Raw genomic sequence first — 18482 nt, forward strand, 5'->3', positions numbered from 1 at the left:
TTGAACAACCTCTAACACTGATGAGATCCAGCGGATAGTTGTCTGTTTCTGCCTGGTGACTTTGACATTCTGAAGCCTGATGCCTGTTTTTCTGCCAATCAGCACAGCCTGAAGACAGCAGCAACATCAACAAACTTCCCTCTGAATGCTACTTTAACACAGAATATCTGAGATCCAGGGATGCACGCAATGATTTGCAGCAGCGTACATGCAACTTAAATAGGAGTATGGGCTTGATCTGAATCCCTTATGACATCATGTTAAATAAACACTTTATTATATGATTTATTTTGTGTGTCAGTGCTAGGAATCATCACACGACTCTGATCAGAAACACTGCTGCCTTTTATGCATAAGAAGAGGCAACCTTCTGTATTCCAACACCTGAGGCCAAGTGTTGGCCTGAAATAAACCTGGTAGCACATCATGTTCACTCGGGTTTAGGTCATGACTATACATGCCACCCTGCTCGGTGTGTTGCTTGTGGGGTTAACGGACAGATGTGTTTAATCTTTCATGTTTGTGCACAGCCTGCAAAATGAATTTCTAATTCAGCAAAACATTATGTTGGATCTCTTTCTTTAACAATTCATGCTAAAGGTCACTGAACCAGTTTCTGCTCGTGCATAATGCTTACTAGTATGATGTTAAGCGCCATTAAGGAGTATTATTGTTTACTTTCAGACAGGCTCCTCTTGTAAACTTTTTAGCAGATGGACACACTAAGGTATAGTTGTTTAAAATATTGTCAGATATTGGGAAAAAAGATAAGGACATGTACAATAGTTGGAAAATCTTTGTGAGCCACACATGGGCTCAGTAAAATGGCGTCTTACACCCAGTTTTCATATGAAGGCCGAAGCAGGATTGTAAATGATTTTAAAAAGGAAAATCAATATTGTATGCTTTACATTAATTTATAATAGAGTATATTATGTTTAAATACTTTTTATCTATGTAAGTGCTTCCTCAAACATGGTAGGAGTTTATTTATTTCTTCTGACTTTTAAGATGGAAGGAATGAAATGTCTTCCTTGATTGAATCATCATGATGAGACAGTGATTTTTAAAGACCACGTAAGGAGGACATGGGGGCAAAGGAGGAGAGAGGAAGCTGGGTTGCGGTTGCTATGTGTGGATAAATAAAACATGAGAGGGAGAAACAGACAGACAGACAAAAAGAAAATCAGTTAGTCCTTTTTTAGTTTCCGGAATATATTCATCTACATTTCAGCACTGCGCCTGTAATTCATAAAGTTAATCACTGATTAATTCACCTGAAATCACTCTGGAAACGTTTACATTTTTGATGCTGATATGAAATTAAGCTTACTAACATGCAGTACACTTTTTTAAGTAACTCTCTAACAAGTACTTCAACACCAATAATATTAACATTATAACTTACAACCTTATAACCGTAAGAGTAGCACATTTGAATTGTTTTAATGGGTATTTATGAAGTCTAAAATACATTCAAAGCTGACATAAAAACTAGATTCATAGGCCCGGAGAGAGATGGAATAAATGCATGAACTGATCAAAAGTAGTTTACGGATAAATCCTTTGAATTTCCTTCCATATCACAGATATAGAGTCTTTTTAGACTTTACATTTGATAACAAATAAAAAGCATTATTGGAAGTTTTAGAAAACAAAACAGAACTTTGGAAGCCCACATTCTTTTTTTTAGAAAGCAAGCTTTTGTATATTCATCCTCCTTTTTTTTTTTACTGGTAAGAAAAAAGGGGATTTAGAGCATGCATATACAAAGACAAGGATCTAGCCTAACACACTATGCAGTCACACAGATGTACACACACACACACACACACACATACACACTTTCCAACAGGACCAGCCACCTGGAACAGAATCAGTTTCTCGGAACATGAGATGGGACAGTTTACGTCTCCTGGACCACCCGTCCTCTGTCCACTCACTGGTGACAGATGGTGTGTGTGCGGGCCCCAGTTTTGGTAATCCTTCCTTGCTTATGTATGTCCTATGTTTACATTTAATGATATTACCTCCAATGCAAACATGTATATCTATATTAAAACTGGTAAAAAGGTTTTTCCTTCCACCAACACCGGCCACCTGTCACTCATATAGCAACAGAGGAGCACAGACAATGTGATCCACAGCTTGCAAGCTTTCTGTCTCCTAATGCACCGTAATAGAGGTAGAGGCATCATATGACAAGTCAAGGAAGCCCTTACATTTCTCTGAGAGCACTCACACCAATAACTGGCCTGAGAGTGATATCATGTTGTGTTCAGAGAGCACTGTAGTGCTGGCGGAGCATTCCTCTTATGTGGTGTATTTTCTAAACAACTTCAAGTTCAACAAACCAGCATCATTATGTACAATAGAGCTTTGGTTTAGTGAGTCAGTGCAGAGACTCTTAATTTGGTTGTGTGCCTGCTGTGGAGATAAAATAGTGGGGTTAATTTGGTACCACAGTGAACCTTGGGAAGACCAGATGGCAACGAAACTCACCCCCTTCCCGTGGGACTCCCTCATCTGCGCTTTATTGATCGGATCTGTCTTCCCCCCCCCCTTTTCTCTCTTTTTACTGTACACCCTCCCTCCTCTGTTCACTAGCTACCACGTCTCATAGGAAGAATAATGTAGTTGCTTAATTTTACATTAGAGGTCATTGCACATCATGTGAGCAATATCTCTTTTACATGCCGCGAGCCCTGCTCCTGATTCAGATTTTCCTTACAGATTTACATTTAGTTGTTTCACTCTTATGTGAGACCTGTAACCTTTTCTTGGATATATAACTTGGTCAAAAATCCGCTACAAATGAGCCTGCCAAACAAATATACAGAGAACAATGATAATAATGTTTTTTTTCTATAGGTAAAGATGATCATGAGCTTTTTCCCACTTCCCTCCAAAACTCCCAATGAATGAATGCTTCTCCTCTGTTGAGAACGGGACCTTTCAACTGTGACCTGGCCTCAACCCAATGACAACGCACAGTGTGGGGGGGTCATGTTTAAGACATGACCCCCACACTTTGCTGGTATTCTGTGTGTATACAGTCATTTCTGCACCTTCATTCAGCATGATGTCCAAGCATTTGTGCATTTTTTGTTGTTGTTCTCACTGAATCAATCAAAAAGTATAGATTAGAAAGTTTTTTGTGTCTGTGTTGCTGACATTGGAGGGGCTTTTTTGTGGGGGTGAAAGGGCCTTTGTATCGATTTGTTGGGTTCGACACACACACACACACACACACACACACACACACACACACACACACACACACACACACACACACACACACACACACACACACACACACACACACACACACACACACACACACACACACCGGGGTAGAACTGAGCCTCAGGCTGTTGACTGTCAATGCAGCCCATTATGCATTCAGACACACAGATTTGGTTGATATGAAGCACGTACATGCTCCCACAGACACAAGACTAACCTGCTGAATCACAGAGGTACAGGAGGGTAGGATTCACTGTGCAAGCTAGCCCAGTGAAACTAAGGATCTGCTTGGTAGATTATCCTGTTTTGTTACATGTTTTTAAAGGATTCAAGACAATAAATGTGAAGATGAAGCAGGAACAAATTGAGAGTGAGAAAACATGACCATTTCAGTTACCACTCTCACTGATGATGCTGCTGCTGCCATAAACTGAGACAATGCTGCCTCCTGCTGAGCAGCAGATATCATTGAAGTAAAGGGGTACAGCAGTTCATGTACATTTACTGTTAGATGATTTTATAACAGCAAATTATATTTCCAAGAATGTGTTTGGTTTGTTAAATGGTGGATTTTAACCACTAGGGATGATGGAAATGATTTTGTGTGTTGTGTAATCACCAGCAGGCATTTCTTTATAAACGATTGCTGCTTTTGTTCTGCTCATTTTGGCTTGTTGCCATTCATTCAGATGTTTAAGCCTCTCCCACCGTGGGTCATCAGCAATTCTCAAAATAACCCTGGGTTGTCATATCAGTACCTTGCACGCACAGCAGCCACTGGCTCAAACCTCAGTGTTAAATCTCTTTCACTGGACTTCAATTGTTGAATAATTTTACTTTTGATTTCAGTTGCAGCATAACTACAATTGCCTTTATTCCATTGTATAATTATACCTGTACATCAAACTGAAAATAGCTCTGAGATTTTCACATAAGCGTGATTGAATCTCACTGAGGGACGTGAATCTAGAATATATATTGTGTACAGTTCTGGGGAACGGACAGTTCTGGTAATGTTTTCTTATTTAAATAAAGGAATGATTGATTAAAGAGGCCCTGTTGTGGCTTTCCATTTCTTGTATTGTGTTAAATAAGCTCTCGATGGAGTTTCCCTCCAACACAATCCCCCCCTGCCTGAAACGCCTTGATTGGACTCCTAACTTCTGTAACATAGTGACATCACTATGTGACAATCACACTTCTATTGGCTGGCGGTGGAGTAGGAGATAGTCTTAAGGGAGGGACATTTCCAGGCAGCTCACAACAGAGCCGGCCAGCTAACCGGTCAGAGCAGCACAGGCAACAGGAGAAAATAAAGACCTTTTTGTACATTAAAATATGGAAACATGTCACAGTAGAGGCACAAAATATAAATATGAACCTAAAAAAGAGCTTTATTGGGCAACTTTCATCTCCAAATAGCAGACACATTCAAAGCTCTACACTGTCACTACATGTATAAGCTTGGTGTCCTTGGTGTTTTGACCATAACTTTCACAGCTGAGCGGGAAGTAGGCCTCCAGTCAAACAACACCAGAAATTATTTTGAGTTTCATTATTATTATATGACTGTAACCTATGTTTTTTGTTGCCTCCATAAGACTAGTTGAATACAGAGAAGCCATGGCGGCGTTTTAATGATTACCAAGTATTTGTAATGTTAAAAAGCAATATATGTTTAACAAAAAGTTAACTTTGCATCTGAAAATTTATGTTATGTGATTATATGATTTTTATTATTTTGTTTCATTTTCCAACTATTACATATTGTTTTCTGTAAGATGTGATTGATTGGATGAGTTGTTAAGTTTTCTCACTTTTTAGGAATTCATTTATTATATATAGCTACTGTATGTATTTGGAAAACCTTTAAGTTCAGGGAAGACAAGTTGCTATTGAAATACAGTATAGCTACTTGGGATCCAAGTAAACCAAACCTCGCATTCAGATCTGAAAATGTGGTCACATGGACTATTCAATAAAGAGGATGATTGTACATTAAAATAATGTAACTATTCATTATCCATGACTTCTTATGTTCCTGCATTTTATTACAATTCTGATCATAACACTAGTTTATTATGTTGCATCAACTGATAAATTGATGCAGGTTCCCTCTATTTACAGTTGGCACCATCTCTCACATAGCTACATGTGTACTAAACAGTGAAAAGCAATTAGCGTACTTCATCTGTTCTAATACACGCTTTATAGTTTGACGCTGTCCCAGGGAAAATTACATTTTATTATTGCCAAACTATAGATGAAATAAAGAACTGCAATTCTTGTATGAAAGGTGCTATAAAAATAAACATTATTATTGAACGTGTTGGTAACATGTGTGCTTATCCAACAACTGTACTGTTTGATCTGAAGCCACATTGCTTTCATAGTTTTAAATCAGATATCTGTAAGACTGCCCAAGGGTTTATATAAGTTGCATATCTGTGCATGTGTGAAGCCATGCTTGTATAAATGCATTTATAGCATGTGTTTGTGTGTGTGTGTGTGTGGGGGGGGGGGGGGTAAATCTGGTAACACAGTGCAAAGGAGACTAATAATTTGTTTCATTAACTTTCAGGCTTCAGTTTTTCAAAGATGGACAGATCCAAGACGTTGACATTCTTGAAGGGAGAGGAAGGGAAGAAGATAAAAGGAAAAATGTTTCCCTGTCCACCCCGGTGATGTTGAAGGTGAGCGTGCATACCCGGCAGTGTAATCCAAGCCTTTGTTGTCCTCACAAACACAGACATCAAATGTGATAAGATGGTGGTTGGATAATGAGACAGTGAGACTGGTTTCCTGCACATAAAGTTGCTGTATTTACTATCAATATTATGGGTGAGTCAAGAACACATCGCTCTGAGGTTCAGAGTTAATTAGAGTGTGTGTGTGTGTGTGTGTGTGTGTGTGTGTGTGTGTGTGTGTGTGTGTGTGTGTGTGTGGGTGTGTGTGTGTGTGTGTGTGTGTGTGTGTGTGTGTGTGTGTGTGTGTGTGTGTGTGTGTGTGTGTGTGTGTGTGTGTGTGTGTGTGTGTGTGTGTGTGTTCACCCACACAAACAAACAAACACAGGCAGCTTTAAAGCAGTGGTGTTTATAAAGTCATGCTTTTTTACCATCCTGCTGTCAGTCTGTTGTACTGCTGAGTTCCTGCAGGAGGTAAGTGTCATCTTTTCTGCTAGAAGAATGAATGGAATTGGTGTAAAAAAGTAAAGCTGCAACTTTGAAGCATAAAACATAGAAGAACTCTTGTAAACGTAACTGTTAGTGTCTTTTGGTTGCAAATATTAGTGCACACATTTTCAGTTACATTTTTCTTCAAATATTCCTGAACCACTAAGTACTACTCTAAAGAAAGTTATACCCAGGAGGCATTCATACCTAATGTCAGACAAATGAGAAGAAAATGTGACATTCATTACAAAGTGCTTTGCAAAACATATTTTGATGCTTTGATTTAATGTAGACTCTCGCTTATTATGACAACAACATCAAAAGATAACTTTTACATGAGTAGACACATACCATCACAAAAAACTGAAATCTGCATGCTTTAATCGATATGACTTTAGTTTTTACATGATGCATTTTGAAACATCCATTAAATGTGTATTTTTTGTGTCTATGTGTGATGTATAATTCCCTGCAACATGAAGCAATACAGTTATGATTGTCTGGTCATCCTGAGATGATTGCACAGAGCATTTACACCCTCCAACGCTACAAGGTTTATTTTTTATTAACTGTACATTTAAGAATATGCCAATTTATACTTGATGATTTACATATACACATATTTACAGATGCATCTCGATAAATTTGAATATCGTGGAAAAGTTAATTTATTTCATTAAGTCAATTAAAAAAATTAAACTCATATATTATATGGATTGATTAAACACAAAGTGAAATATTTTCAAGCCTTTATTTGTCCTAATCTTGATGACTAAGGCTTACAGCTAATGAAAACCCCAAAATCAGTATCTATATTAGAATATTACATAAGACCAATAAGAAAAAACGACTTTTAATACAAAAATGTCGGCCTTTTGAAAAGAATATTCACTCAGTACTTGGTTGGGCCTCCTTTTGCATGAATTACTGCATCAATGCGACGTGGCATGAAGGCGATCATCCCTGTGGCACTGCTGAGGTGTTATGGAAGCCCAGGTTGCGGCCTTCAGCTCGTCTGCATTTTTGGGTCTCTTGTCTCTCATCTTCCTCTTGACAATACCCCATAGATTCGCTATAGGGTTCAGGTTAGGCGAGTTTGCTGACCAATCAAGCACAGTTAATCTGTGGTCATTAAACCAGGTCTTAGTACTTTTGGCAGTGTGGGCAGGTGCCAAGTCCTGCTGGAAAATGAAATCAATATCTTCATAAAGCTTGTCAGAAGAAGGAAGCATGAAGTGCTCTAAAACCTCCTGGTAGACGGCTGTGTTGACCTTTGACTTGAGAAAACACAGTGGACCAACACCAGCAAAGGACATTGCTCCCCAAATCATCACTGAGTGTAGAAACTTCACACTGGACTTCAAGCAACGTGGATTCTGTGCCTCTCCACTCTTCCTCCAGACTCAGGGACCTTCATTTCCAAAAGAAATGCAACATTTACTTTCATCTGAGAAGAGGACTGGACCACTGAGCAATAAACCTGATATTTTTCTCCTTAGCCCAGGTAAGACGCCTCTGACGTTGTCTCTGGTTCAGGAGTGATTAGAAACGAGGAATGCGACAGTTGTAGCCCATGTCCTGGATACGTCTGTAGATAGTGGCTCTTGATGCACTGACACCAGCCTGAGTCCATTCCTTGTTAAGCTCCCCCAAGTTGTTGAATGGCCTTTTCTAAACAATCCTCTCAAGGCTGCGGTTATCCCTGGTGCTTGTGCACCTTTTCCTACCACACTTTTTCCTTACACTCAACTTTCTATGATATGCTTGGATACAGCACTCTGTGAACAGCCAGCTTCTTTAGCAATTACCTTTTGAGGCTTACCCTCCTTGTGGAGGGTGTCGATGCCTGTCTTCTGGACAACTGTCAAGTCAGCAGTCTTCCCCATGATTGTGAAGCCTACTGAACCAGATTGAGAAACCATTTAAAGGCTCAGGATACCTCTGCAGGTGTTTTGAGTTCATTAGCTGATTAGAGGGACACCGTGAGTCTACAATATTGAACTTTTTCACAATATTGTAATTTTGTGAGATACTGATTTTTGGATTTTCATTAGCTGTAAGCCGTAGTCATCAAGATTAAGACAAATAAAGACTTGAAATATTTCACTTTGTGTTTAATGACTCCATATAATATATGAGTTTAAGTTTTTTAATTGACTTAATTAAATAAATGAACTTTTCCACGATATTCTAATTTATTGAGATGTACCTGTACACACACACACACACACACACACACACACACACACACACACACACACACACACACACACACACACACACACACACACACACACACACACACACACACACACACACACACACACACACACACACACAGAGCATCTAGTCATGTAATCCAAATTCCACCCCGCTGCTCAGCTGTGTTTTGGAAATAATCGTGCTGTTGTCACAGTCAACTTCAGCGCTTTGGTTCAATCTGAAATGAAATTGACACTGTGGATGATCTCTTACATGACACTGAAACTCAACAACCCAAAGCAATAATATTCACACGTTTATTGCAAATATAAACAGTTATTCATTCATTCACCCAAATGAAAGCAAAGCTATATAAACAAGCACATTCAAGTTGAATACATTTCATTTAGTATTGGTTAACACACTATTTGATTTAACCACAAAAAAGGTACGAAAGCGAAATTCAAAGATTTATAACGGAAACCTATTCTCATATTATATTATTCACTGTGTCATTGTTAGAAACCTGAGTGGGTTATAACAACATCCATTGTGTATTTTCCAGCTGCCTGGAAAACCAACTCCAACCCCAGTGCATAGTGTCAGGTAAGGGACTGACACACACACACAAACAAACAAACATACACACTCTGTATCAAGGCACACGACATGTATTGACAGTCCAAACATGGCCGGGAGAGCAATCATTCATTTCGACACCGGAAACTGCGGTGGCCCAGAGCGAGGAGCCCTGTTTGTTGAGGCGGTACACTCAACATGTTTACCTTACAGACACACACAAGTGTCACCTGCACATAACCTTTCTACATAAACCTGCTCCAAATCCCCCACTGGTGCTTCACAGAGGATTATAAAAGGATTATAGGAATGGCATTATCTTATTGTGACACTTAACACCCAAAATATCATCAGTGTTTCTGAAATATAGCGAAGCATGAACGTGGTGTTATCTGATCCTGATCTGAAGAGAGCGTTGGCTCTTTGGGTCATTGGGTGTGCAGAATGATATTTCTGTTGCTCTTTTCACACCCAACTACAACCTTTAGTTTGAACCATCAACCTTAGAAATGTAAAGGTTTGTTTGAAGTCAGTCTGGAAAACTAAAGTACAAAACAGAAAGGTGAATGTTTTTTTTTTAGTACTAGAATAATTGCAAGTCATTCCTGATAGGAATGAAACCGGATGAAATGCAAATACCTACTACATGCTCTAATGATAATGAAGTTTCTCTTTCAATATCATTCAATTTGTTGTTTCATCGTTTCTTTTATATTTTAGTTTATTAATACTTATTCTATATTGTAACTCTTCTAAACTCTGGTATTTTTCACATATACTTTATTTGTACTACTTACTTCGAACTTTTGAACTTTATTTGTTTTTCATTCTCACAATTGACATGTCTTTTTTAAAAAAAATGTTATCAAAAGTCCTTCACGGATAATTAAGTTCTACCTTATCTTGTACTGAATAGTAGCCTAACATCAAATGCTGTATTAGAAGAACAATAAGACAAAGACTAAATAATTTGCTATGACAATACTACAACTTTGGTAAAATAAGAGGTACAATTGCAGCAACATAATAACCCTTTGTCAGTTCATATGGGCATTTGGTAGTTACTTTGAGACATACTTTAGTGTGAACCTAACCAAAAATGCATTTACATTTTCCTGATACAAAAACCTTTTTACTTATATATAGAATTTCCATTTTTCAGGATACATAGGAACATACAACATAACCCACAGGAGCAGGAAGTGGTCAGTGAAACCCCGACTGTTCACCACATGTTGAAAAGCTGTAATTGTGGGAGGTGCAAGTTCATTTCATCCAGCTGCCCCGTGCAGATTTTCCACTCTCCGTCTCAAGCATGGTTTGTGTCCCACGTCCATGTCCTCATCAGCCGGTGTTTCTGTTTCTCTCTGTGCCTTCAGCGGAGCGTGGAGCTGAAGGAGCCAATGAAGGACCAAAAGCAGCAGACCTACTGGCAGGAGACGGGCCGATGGGCGGGCTACGAAGAGAGCTTCGACCCTCAGGCCGGGGTGTGGGCGTCCTCCAGCATCTCCTACCTCACCTTCAAGAGTCTCATCCAGCTCAGGCGCACCATGAACACAGGTCAGAGCAAAATCAAAGGAAACATAAAGAGTTTCAAATATAAATTAAGCTTTTATTTTCTGTGGTGCAAAGTGAAGTATATTTACTAACTTGAGTAAATAAAATGCTACATTATGCTCAATAGTGGAGCGTTAATAAGTAATCGAGTACTATACTTCTGAACTATTTTACATTTTTGGGTAAATACGGCACCTTTTTACTGCACTTTATTTTTTTCACACTCATATTTACTAGCTACTTTTTACATTAAAAAACACATGATATGCTTGTATGATGTAATATGTTACTGTGCTTTTAATATACCCAGTTTAAAAGTGTCTAAATTGTCTCAACATTGACAAACTACAACATCTAATTGCTTTGACATGTTTTTATATGCAATGTTATTGGCCCCATTAATCAATATTAATGGGGCAACTGTATGTTTCACCGCTGAAGAGCCAAAGTTAACCCCTTAAAATCCTGCAGACTCTCAGCGCTTCTTCCTTGTTATTCTTAAACCACAACACTGCCCTCTTCTCATTATCACCTCTCAATATTTTCCAACATGTTCCTTTATCAAGGTGTGACAATTTTCGACTGTGAAGAGCAGACATTTGCCAGCATCGCGGAGAAGATGGTCACTGAGATGGTTAACAAGAAGGAGATCAGACCTGAATCCAAGGAAGGCGTGCTGAAATCTCTGCTTCAAAACCAAAGGTATCCTTTGAATCACCAAACAGTGACTCAAACACAAATGACCCACATTTATGATGCTGTTCTCAAAGCTGCATGTGAGGTCCAGTATCTTGCTCAGAGAAAGTTAGACACAACACGAAGCTTCTGTGGAGATCAAACCTGTAATTATGTCTCTGACCTCAAAACCACAGTACCTGCTTAAGACTCTTTAAAGGTGACCAATGTGAACTGAAGTTACCTTGCACCTTTAAAGGTCACTCTAAAAGTCTGCCCTCTGTCATTGTAGTTACAATGTTTGTGTAATTAAGTTAAATGTCCCCCAAATCCCCCCATGTTAGTAAGATTTTAAGTTGTATTCTTTATTTCTGAAGCATAGATTTGTCCTTTTCTTTATGTCCGAGACAATCTGTCTTCCTCTCTAAGCACATTTTCACTAGAATTTTTTTTTTTTAAATCACTTTTTTTCCCATCAAGATAAAAGATTAGATACCGACATTGAATATACCCATAATATTTAGGAAAGAGAATACTGATATCATGTCAATAATACATATATGATGATTTTAATTATATAGGCCAGCGCCTGTTCATTCTTACCTTCAGTTATGGTTACAGACTGTCTCTCCACTCCAAAAAAAGTAGTAGTTGTGACAACCCCTCAACTTTTAGATGAAGGATCCTTTAATCAGAAGATAACAGGATTTAATGAAGGATTCGTTGTATAAATCATTATTTTATTTGTATTCCTAAACTCGATAAGCTATGATAAGCTTTCTTGCTGAGAGGTAGATTACAACACTTGATCTCAAGGTTGTACATAAATACAGAACTGTATACAGTAAATATGAAGTCACAGCCAGCAGCCAGTTAGATTAGTTTGTCATTAAGACTGAAACTGGGGATGATAGCTATCTCTTTGATCAAATCTGCCCACTAAATGTTGTTGAATGGCTGCTTACCGTGTTGAATGTATGCGCAGACTACTTTGTTCTGCAAAAGAAAACCATTTGATTGTCTTACATCAGTCTGACATCTACACAGCCAATGACACGTGTTGTTTCCTTCCTCCAGCCAATCAGATGACCCGGAGAAACAAGCCCTGACTGATGGGGTGGACCTGCAAAGGTTTTCAATCAAAGACAGGGTAAGATCTTCCCCTGATGAGATTAGCTACATGAATGAAAGTCTTTGATGTAAACATGAACTGATATCATCATTGACAATGGTGAGACGATGGCAGTGAACATAAAAGGAAAAGTGACATCTGGCATCAGATCATTTAGAAAGTCCTTGAGTGAAGTCAGAGTTAAGAGGGCTCTGTTATTTTAGAGACATACAATATTCTTGTTTTATTCTGGTACACATAGCCTCAGTTTTTGTGGGTGTTGATTAAATGACCTTTTAATATTTTGCACACACATTTCTCTTGTGCTAATTGGATCTTACTACGTTTTATGGACGAAACAAGTCTTGACATGTTTACTATGTAAACGTAAGTATTGGAGAAAAGCAGAAGCTTCTTCGATTGAGAGTTCCTCTAACAACTTCTGCTGTCATTTTCAAAAAACACAGATTATTAAGTCAAGCTTTCCTTGAGAGAAATTCTATACTCTGTGTTCCTTCAGAAAGATGAATCTGACAGCGTTGAGGCTTCCATGGTGCTAGTAGGTAAGCCAGTGTTTGCACTGTTCATGTTTCATTTAGGATATGCAGTATACATACAATACAATTCTACTTCTATCTTTTTTTCAACCAGGAGCTTTGGACTTTCTGGAAAAGCCTACTGTCGTGTTTGTGCGTCTGAAGGAAGCAGCGGTGCTCGACCCTGCCCTGGAGGCCCCGGTGCCTGTACGCTTCGTCTTTGCTCTGGTTGGCCCCACTGAAACTGACATGGACTACCGCGAGACTGGCCGTACTATGGCAGCACTAATGGCTGACAAAGTGAGTTAGCTGATACCTTCTAAACTTTCTGACCTAAATTGTGTGAGAATTTCAGGAATGATTTCCACCTAAAAGGCTCATTTGTATAAATAAATTCACCCTCTATAATTCCACATCAACAGTACTCACATAGACTAACAGCATTTTTTCCAAGCATGAAACTGTTTATGTGAAAGTGTTTTAAATAGTAAAGTTTCAGTGATAGTGCGTGTGTTGGGAAGTAGTGGGCGGATGACTGAATAAACTCTGTATGGGGGTATGTATACATTAGTATGACGGTTTTTCTGTTGTTTTACATTTTCTGAGCTGAAGTATTCCTTTTACAGACCAGATAATGGTGAAAACACAACTTCAGCTACAAATGAGGGGAGTTGTAGCTAGTAGTTGGTAGTAAAATACATTTAAATCCTAACAAACAATACAAATTGTGCAGATAAAATGAATGTTTATATGAGGGAAGTTTACTACCACTCCGTTCCAAAGTTAATGATAGTAGGAAATGGGGGCAGTCTTAACATCTCCTCCACTATCTCCTCCACATCCAGGTGTTCAACCAGGCAGCGTTTCAGGCGAAAAGCCCCCGTGCACTGACAGACGCCGTATCCGACTTCATGGACTGCAGCATCGTCATCCCTCCTACAGAAATCCAGAACGAAGCGATGCTCAGCTCCATCATCAGCTTTCAGAAGAAACTGCTGCAGGACAGGTACCAGTACACTGATCCAAACAACGGCCCCGGGTCCAAACCTCGCAAGGGTGAGTCTTTGACACACACCCATAACTCCAGTATCAGTCACAACACTCTGGATATACAACGGATGTACACAAAATCAAAATTGTTTTTTTTCCCCAACAGTTTCCTTTTGTGATGATCCCTCCCCAGAAGACCCGCTGTCTCGTACTGGTCGCCCATTTGGAGGGATGTTAAGAGACATAAAGAGGCGCTACCTTTACTACAAGAGTGACATCACAGATGCTTTAAACGCCCAGGTCCTCGCTGCAGTCATCTTCATTTATTTCGCTGCATTGTCTCCTGCCATTACCTTCGGAGGACTGCTGGGTATGAGAGGATATTAATTGCATTTGTATGAGACCTGGTGTTTCTATTGCAAGCTTCAAAATATAGAAGTTTTTCTTTGATAAGATTACTTGCCTTCAAGTAATTGTGTGTGGTTCATAGAAATCCAACGCTTAATATATAATGGTAAAAAGACACACACATACAGATTTTCTAGACAAAACTGAATAATTTAAATTCCACAAATTAATAATGGTCATGTCCTCTAAACATGTCAACATTATGGTCTGGTGGCCGTGATCAGAGCATAGCCAAGTTACATTGCCCTCATGTTTGGCTTCTTAAATTATGTCATTTTTGCCAGTTGACCTGCTTTCAATCATTGTCATATTGTCAAAAAAGGTGTGAATAGGAGCTGAGGATGTTAATAACCATGTGACCCTTTAACCAATCACCTGCCATCTCCTTTTAAGAAAAGACATGACTTCCATTCTCCTACATGCTTTGATCAAGGCCATTAAGCCAAAACATTAGCTATATTAATACTATGTTGTCATCTTTGCCACTACAGCTGATAAGGTGGACAACATGATGGGCGTTTCAGAGCTCCTCATCTCCACCAGCATTCAGGGGATCATCTTCTGCTTTGTTGCTGCTCAGCCAGTCCTGGTCATCGGTTTCTCTGGTCCTCTGTTAGTGTTTGAGGAGGCCTTCTTTGCTGTGAGTTATACCACTGAACCATGTGATGATCCCACTAAAGCTAGCTATGATACATTTCTTTAATACTACATCCCATGATTTTTTAACGAATGTTTGGTCAAAGGTAAACTCATCCACGTTGTCTTTCTTTCCAGTTCTGCAAGTCCCAGGAAATTGAATACATTGTGGGGAGAGTGTGGGTTGGCGTCTGGCTGGTCATCATTGTGGTGGTCATTGTGGCCCTCGAGGGCAGCTTCCTGGTGCGTTTCATCTCCCGCTTCACCCAGGAAATCTTCTCCATCCTCATATCCCTCATCTTCATCTATGAAACATTTTCCAAGCTAGGAAGGGTAAACCATCTTCATCCATGTCACACATTTCATCTGTCCAAATGTAATTAAATACATTTCCTTTCTGTCATTATAAAGCTGTCTTAGTTGCTCATCTGCTCTCTCCTGACCTCTCTTCAGACTTTTAAGGCTCACCCGCTCATTCTGAATTACGACCATGTAAATTCAACTGTAGAAAATCCGTGGCACCCAAAGGTGGAGGAGATGATCATGTATGACAACGCTACCGGGAACAGAACTGTTGTTGTTAACATTATTAAGCCACCTTACCCCAACACAGCCCTGCTCTCCATGTGCCTCATGTTAGGCTGCTTCTTCATCGCTTACTTCCTGCGCCAGTTCAAGAACGGCACTTTTCTTCCTGGAAAGGTAAGTCGTGTCCACAGGCTAGTATTTCTGTAATAAATATGCCAATCATGAATGAAAAAGTTATCTATGTTATTGGCTGTTCAATTAAATGTTTCACTCTTCAAACAGGTCAGACGTTTGCTTGGTGACTTTGGTGTGCCCATTGCCATTTTCCTCATGGTTCTCGTGGACTACAACATTGATGATACCTACACTCAGGTTGGTCCATCAGTCTAAGTTTCTCAATCCAGTTTATGTACTGAATAGCGGCATCATTCAGATTAAATGTAGTAAATAGTGAACATACTATTGGTAGATTTAATCAAAAACGTTTTTCTTAACAGAAACTAGTGGTTCCCAAAGGTCTGATGGTATCCAACCCATCCAAAAGAGGCTGGCTCATCAATCCGTTCGGAGAGCACAAGGCCTTCCCTGTGTGGGTGATGTTTGCATGCTGTGTCCCTGCATTACTCGTCTTTATTCTGATCTTCCTGGAGTCTCAGATCACAACGTGAGTCATTATCCTCAAACAAAAATATCTGAATTTTCAACCTGAGCAAGCATAACATCTTTGGTTGTTTTTAACTTTAAACTTAATTTATATTTTGCATCTGTTGACAGTCTAATTGTGAGTAAACCTGAGAGGAAGATGGTGAAAGGCTCCGGGTTCCACTTTGACTTGCTGGTTTTAGTCGGCATGGGAGGACTTGGTGCAATCTTTGGTGTGCCATGGCTCAGCGCGGCCACCGTTCGGTCTGTCACCCACGCCAACGCCCTCACTGTCATGAGCAAAGGAACAAAACCTGTTATTGAGAAAGTGAATGAGCAGAGGGTCAGCGGCATTCTGGTGGCGCTACTTGTTGGTAGGTGTTTTATAATCCACAAGTCTGCCATTAAAAGAAAAGTACAATAAATCACTCACACAATGATCTTATTAACTTAATTCAAAAAGGAGGTCGCATCATGAGCTGTAGAGCTCCGGATGCCCATTTGAAATTAATTTCATTTTAAATAACCTGCATTTATACAGTATGTGACAGTATGTAGCCTAATTGTTCGTTAGATGTCCATCATTATTTTGTGTTTTTATGACTCTAAAGGCATCATAACATCCACAACCCCTCTTTTTTCTAGGTCTGTCCATTCTGATGGAGCCGATCTTAAAGATGATTCCCATGTCTGCGTTGTTCGGGATCTTTCTCTACATGGGAGTCACTTCACTCAATGGCATCCAGCTGTGGGACCGTATGCTGCTTCTGCTCATCCCCAAGAAATATCACCCTGATGAACCCTACGCCACCAGAGTAATATTTTCTAAAATATTGGCCTAGATTTAGCTTTATGTTCAACATTGATATTTAGTATTTAGGGTTATTATCTCATTTTGATATGTTTTATATTTAACAATAACACATATTTTTACATCAATTTCTGTCTCAAGAATCAGGAAAGTGAGCCATATTTTCAAAAGAGAGCATCAACAAAATTGGCCCACCCTTGAATGGTGTTGAGAAATAACAGAACTCATATAGTCATACCAAATCCCCGCTGAATTATAACAGAAGACAAAAAGTGGTTGTGGGTGCAGACTCTTCTAACTGATTAACATTTTTACATTTTGGCTACAGGTGAGCACAGGACGAATGCACTTCTTTACGGCCATCCAGATCGTGTGCCTTGCACTTTTGTGGATTGTTAAATCCAGTCCAGTATCCCTCGCACTTCCCTTCATACTCATCCTCACCATCCCTCTGCGCATGTTTATGACTGGCCGCTTCTTCACTGAATTGGAGATGAAATGTGTAAGTGGAAACTCCTGTCATCTGAATAAATGTATGCAGATATACCGTATACAGAATCAAGCACCATTTTTTTTGTTGTTTTCAGTTGGATGCTGAAGACGCCAAAGTGACCTTTGAGGAGGAGCCGGGGCAGGATGTATACTGTGAATCTCAGATGCCATTGTAGATGTCTTCCATGACAGCTATAGCATGTCAGCAATCATTTTATTTTAACAAAAATATATATATTTATTTTTTGTGTGGCTCACATATGTCTTCTGCCTATGAGCTCAAACAGGTATTTCTTTTTTAATGGAAAATGCAGATAAAGAATCTATCTTTATGAACATTGATATCTTGTATAAAAAAATTGTCTTTGTAAAACATTCCTGACGAGTCACTCGGGTACGTTATTTGCATTAATGTTGTTTTGTATCAATAAGCTTGTGCTTAAGCTTGAAGCTGAAATCACATTAAAAGGACACATTGACATATTGGACGCTCAGTGAAAAAGATTATAGTATTAAAAGCCAAAATGATATGTTCTTCAAGCAGTGTGCGACTTTCAATTTGGATTGAATGTAATGTTGAAACATGCCACTTAAGTTATTGTTATACTACTCACTTTCTTCATGCAAGTAAAATCCACATTTGAATGAAGTAATATATGATTTATGAGGCAACATTACAAGCAAAATGTAGATATCTTAGCCAGAATGATCAAACTGGTAATACTATAGAGCAACAACACTGTGTCGCAGTACAGGGAGAAATACAAATTGTGAATTATTTTTTGTTGTTAAGTTTATATCGTGTGTTATGTTGCTGTCTTATGTGATCCCTCTATAAATAATAAAAACTACCTCCAAAAAGACTTATCAACTCAGGTTCATTTGGTGTTTCTTTT

The 18482-nt window shown here is 39.1% G+C and overlaps 1 protein-coding gene across 1 annotated transcript; it reads left to right on the plus strand.

The window, feature by feature from the left end:
• Positions 1-6302: 6302 nt before the first annotated feature.
• Positions 6303-18449, plus strand: slc4a1b (solute carrier family 4 member 1b (Diego blood group)). The gene is made up of 18 exons (XM_063893762.1): positions 6303-6404; positions 9187-9227; positions 10580-10760; positions 11324-11459; positions 12510-12582; positions 13064-13106; positions 13195-13379; positions 13925-14135; positions 14236-14439; positions 14969-15117; positions 15252-15446; positions 15567-15815; positions 15924-16013; positions 16139-16305; positions 16416-16657; positions 16929-17098; positions 17423-17596; positions 17682-18449. The coding sequence occupies exons 3-18, from the start codon at positions 10604-10606 to the stop codon at positions 17760-17762; spliced, it is 2526 nt and encodes an 841-aa protein (XP_063749832.1). The 5' UTR covers positions 6303-6404; positions 9187-9227; positions 10580-10603; the 3' UTR covers positions 17763-18449.
• The last annotated feature ends 33 nt before the right edge of the window (positions 18450-18482 follow it).

Source organism: Eleginops maclovinus, chromosome 10, assembly GCF_036324505.1.
Source record: "Eleginops maclovinus isolate JMC-PN-2008 ecotype Puerto Natales chromosome 10, JC_Emac_rtc_rv5, whole genome shotgun sequence".
NCBI classification, from domain to species: Eukaryota; Metazoa; Chordata; class Actinopteri; order Perciformes; family Eleginopidae; genus Eleginops; species Eleginops maclovinus.